Raw genomic sequence first — 4,054 nt, forward strand, 5'->3', positions numbered from 1 at the left:
TCTCACTCGATGTTCTCTATGACACATTGATCTGTAGCAAGCTTAATGAAGCCTCACACTTTTCACTGCTACCACTTTTGTTCATAGGAATATGTTTGGCCTATTTTCAATGTCATTATTCTGATTTTGCACATAACATAGTTGCTTCCATTGTGGGTAGGTATCCATGATGACGTCATTATTTTGTAAGCAAGACACACATTATTTTGAGGTTTTTAAATGTAAAACCAATTTTCATGATGTAATACTTACCATAACTTTAGTATGCAAATACGCTACCTACACCCATCTTTGTAGCCCCAACAAACATAAGATTTGAGAATCCCGTCTCCCTACCGTACCTCATCTCGTACTCGACGAGAGTAACATAGAGTTGTCTCCCTTCCTCAAAAACCCTTTATGGAGCCACAGGGGCAAAATGGCTGAGGAGGAAAGGGGAGGAAACAGAAGGGTGGGACTCCATAAAGTTATGGTAAGTATTACATCATGAAAATTGGTTTTACATTGAAAAACCTCAATTTCATTTCAGTAATACGTTACCATAACTTTAGTATGCGAATTCGTCTTACCGTAGTGGAGAGTCCGAAGCCAGGCAGCCCAATCAAACGTCAAATCCAGGAGACAAGCCCCAGTAGGGAGAATAAAAAGGGGTTCCAGGAACCCCCCGAAGTAAAGGGATAAAAAATGGAATACCTCCCAGAGAAAAGAGGAGTACCATCGTGATGCCTGCCCGCATACAGTTAAAACCAAAAATAAATACCATGTCTAGGGCGGAGGAACAGTCACAGACTGAGCCGCCACAACTGGACCCAAGGAAAACAGTCCCTCAGAATGAGAGGACAGGGACCGGAGGTAAAAGTCAGTGAAAGTAGACTGACCACGCCAAAAGGCAGCAGACATGATGTCCTGGAATGAGGACCCATTTAGGAGAGCCAAAGAAGCTGCAAGGGCTCTAACCTCATGAGCCCTCACCTTACATTTCGCCCGAGATAGATCATTAGAAAGCTCATAAGCAATCTTGATCACCTGACATATCCATCTGGAAATGGATTGGGAGGAGATATCCTGCTGACCCTGTTTAATGGGCAAGAATAGACGAGATCGAGATCGAGTACCTCGCCCCCCCCTAGTTTTATCAAGGTAAAACCTAAGTGCTCGACAGGGGCACAGCAACTGATCATTCTCCTCAGACTCAACAGAGACTGTCAAGGAAGGAATCCTAATGGGATCGGGCGAAAAACCAGGAACCTGATTCTTTGCCAAAAAGGCAGGATCAGTGAGAAGGGTAACGGCAGAGCTATCTCTGGCCCAACGAAGGCACGAAGAGTGAACAGACAAAGCATGGATATCACTCCTCCTACGGCCTGAGGCAAGGGCAAGCAGGAAGACAGTCTTAAAAGTTAAAAACTTTAGGGAGACAGACCCCAAAGGCTCATAAGGAGCCCCCTTCAGTGACTCTAACACAAGAGCTAGGTTCCACTGTGGAGCTAACTGCCGTACCCTAGGCCTGTCCAGACTGAAGCCCCTAATCAAAGCAGACAATGAGGTGGAAGAACCTACCTCTTGCCTATCATGAAAAGACAGTACACTGGCAATAGCCGTGCGGTATCCCGCAATAGTACCAGAGGCGAGATTCCGTTCCCTAAATAAATAGAGAAGGAAATCTGCAATCAGCTGGACAGAAGCCTTGATCGGATCAATCTTCCTGCCGATACACCAATCACAGAAGATCTTCCAGCGTGACTGGTAGACGGCAGAAGAGGAAGACCTAATTGATCGGGCGATGCGGGCTGACACGTCCGAAGAAAAGCCTGCCTGAGCGAGGCCTCCTGAGATAGCTTCCACGCGTGAAGGTGGAGGATCTCGGGACGTGAATGCATCGTCTGTGACCGAGGCTGGCGCAGGAGATTGGATCTGAGTGGAAGAACCAGAGGAACATCCACCAGAAACGACAATAGCTCCGGAAACCATGGTTGTCTCGGCCACAGGGGCGCTATCAGAAGGAGGGAGCAATGATGCGTCCGAAACTTCTGTAGAACCCTGCCCACCAGGTTGAATGGAGGGAATGCATAAGCCTGCATCCCCTCCCAATCCAGAGATAGCGCGTCCACAGCCCAAGCCAATTGGTCTGGCACCGGAGAGACAAAGGTTGGCAGCTGATTGTTCAGGGAAGTGGCGAAAAGGTCTATATGAGGCCTGTCCCACACCTGACAAATGCCCTCGAAGATCGAGGGATTTAGTTGCCATTCTGTCAGAACCGGCTGGCGGCGCCTGGAGAGAGTATCCGCCAGAACATTCAACCTGCCTGGAAGATGCTTGACTAGAATAGTCAACTGCATTTCCTGACAGAGAAGAAGAACACTGATAGCGAGGGCACAAAGGACGTGGGACCTTGTCCCCCCCTGTCTCTCCAGATACGCAACAACTGTAGAGTTGTCCGTAGCCACACAAACCACCTTGGAATGCAGAATCTTTCGAAAAGCCTGCAAAGCCAACAGAACAGCCCTCATCTCCAGCACATTGATGTGCTCGGAGAGCTGATCCCCAGACCATTCCCCCGACCGGCAATGGCCATCGAGGTAAGCCCCCCAACCTGTCATGGACGCGTCCGTGAACAAGGTCATGGTGGGAGCTGGCTTGGACAACGGAACCCCCTGTAGAACATTGTCTTTGAGAGTCCACCACCGTGCAAACTCCTTCACGGACTGGTTGAGAGGAAGCCAAGCCTCCCATTCCCTGCTGGCAGGAACCCAGTTCGCGAGGAGAAACATCTGGAGAGGTCTGATGTGAAGTCTCCCAAGGGGGACTACATCTGCCAGGGAGTTGAGATAACCCAGAAAACTGAGAAACCAACGCACCTGGACGTGTGACCAAGTGATGAAGGTCAGAGCAAGATCTCTGGCCTTCTCGAACTTCTCCAAAGGTGGAAGGGCAATGCCCTGAACCGTGTTGAAACGGTTTCCCAGGAAGACAAAGTCTCGAGAAGGGGAGACCTCGGACTTCTCTCTGGAAGGAATGAAGCCGACTTTGAGCAAAAGTTTCAGGACCAGACGGGTGTTCTGCACCAAAGATTCCCGCACTAGGTGGAGCATGAGGGAATCGTCGAAATAGATGTGAACATCTATTCCCCTGGAGTGCAGAAACCCCACGACAACCTGCAGCAGCTTGGTGAAAACCAAAGGAGCTGTCGTGAGCCCGAAAGGCATGGCCCGGAACTGAAAAACCTTCCCGTTGCAAGTGAAACGGAGGAATTTCCGTGCCGACTTCTTGATGGGAATGTGGAAGTAGGCATCCTTCAGATCTACTAAAGTAGCCCACATCCCCTCTCTCACCGAAGCTATGATGCTCCGTGGAGTCTCCATCTTGAAGTGAGGAGAATCTACGTGCCTGTTGAAGGCACTTAGATCTATGATGGGACACCAAGCTCCGGACTTTTTCCGAACCAGAAACATTCTGGAATAAAAGCCCGGAGTGCATTCCACCATAGGCACTTCCTCGACCGCGCCCTTTAAAAGCATGGTCCTTACTTCCTCCTGGATGGCAAGTGCCTTTTCTGGATCCCCCGGAGGAGGGAAGAAGATAGGTCTTGATGCCAAGGGCGGATCCCGCAAGAGGGGAATGCCCAACCCCTCCTTGACCACAGACAAGGCCCATGTGTCCTCTGTGATTTCCTTCCACTCTGGGAGGAAGAAGGACAGACGACCTCCTACAGGAAGATCGGGACGAGGAAGATCGAGACCCTCCCAGGAGGGAGAATCGCTTCCTAACCCGAAACTGAATCCTGCGGGAGAAGGACCGGAATCTAAAACTGGAGGAGCGGAGTCCTCCAGAACAGACCCCTCGTCTGGAATGGCCAAGGAGGGGGAAAAAGAGTCAGGAACTCTTCTTCTTACCCCCAGGAGGGTTCTTGCCCTTCTTACCCTTCCCCTTGTTGCCCTTGAAGTAAGGCTTCGACTTTGGCTGCGCAGTAGACTGAGGAGCTGAAGTTCTAGCCTTCTTCTTGGGAGGCACGGACCCCTGCGAGGTACTGGCCTTCACGGTCTGCAATCTCTTC

General features: G+C 50.3%; 1 protein-coding gene across 1 annotated transcript; it reads right to left on the bottom strand.

Annotated features, from left to right (window-relative positions):
• Nucleotides 1-765: 765 nt before the first annotated feature.
• On the bottom strand, nt 766-3,320 carry LOC138322223 (uncharacterized). Its single transcript, XM_069266268.1, has 2 exons — nt 2,454-3,320; nt 766-2,301 (listed from the first exon to the last, which is right to left on the bottom strand). The coding sequence occupies exons 1-2, from the start codon at nt 3,318-3,320 to the stop codon at nt 766-768; spliced, it is 2,403 nt and encodes an 800-aa protein (XP_069122369.1).
• Between the last annotated feature and the right edge of the window lie 734 nt (nt 3,321-4,054).

This window comes from Argopecten irradians, chromosome 4, assembly GCF_041381155.1.
Source record: "Argopecten irradians isolate NY chromosome 4, Ai_NY, whole genome shotgun sequence".
NCBI lineage: Eukaryota > Metazoa > Mollusca > Bivalvia > Pectinida > Pectinidae > Argopecten > Argopecten irradians.

Bases quoted from the DNA above. Each gene is read 5' to 3' on its own strand.
- LOC138322223 (XM_069266268.1), bottom strand. From the start codon at position 3,320: ATGTGGGCTACTTTAGTAGATCTGAAGGATGCCTACTTCCACATTCCC. The intron at 2,302-2,453 runs GTTTGTGTGGCT...TCTTCCAGGCAG, and splicing joins AGATTCTGCATTCCAAGGTG to GTTGAATGTTCTGGCGGATA.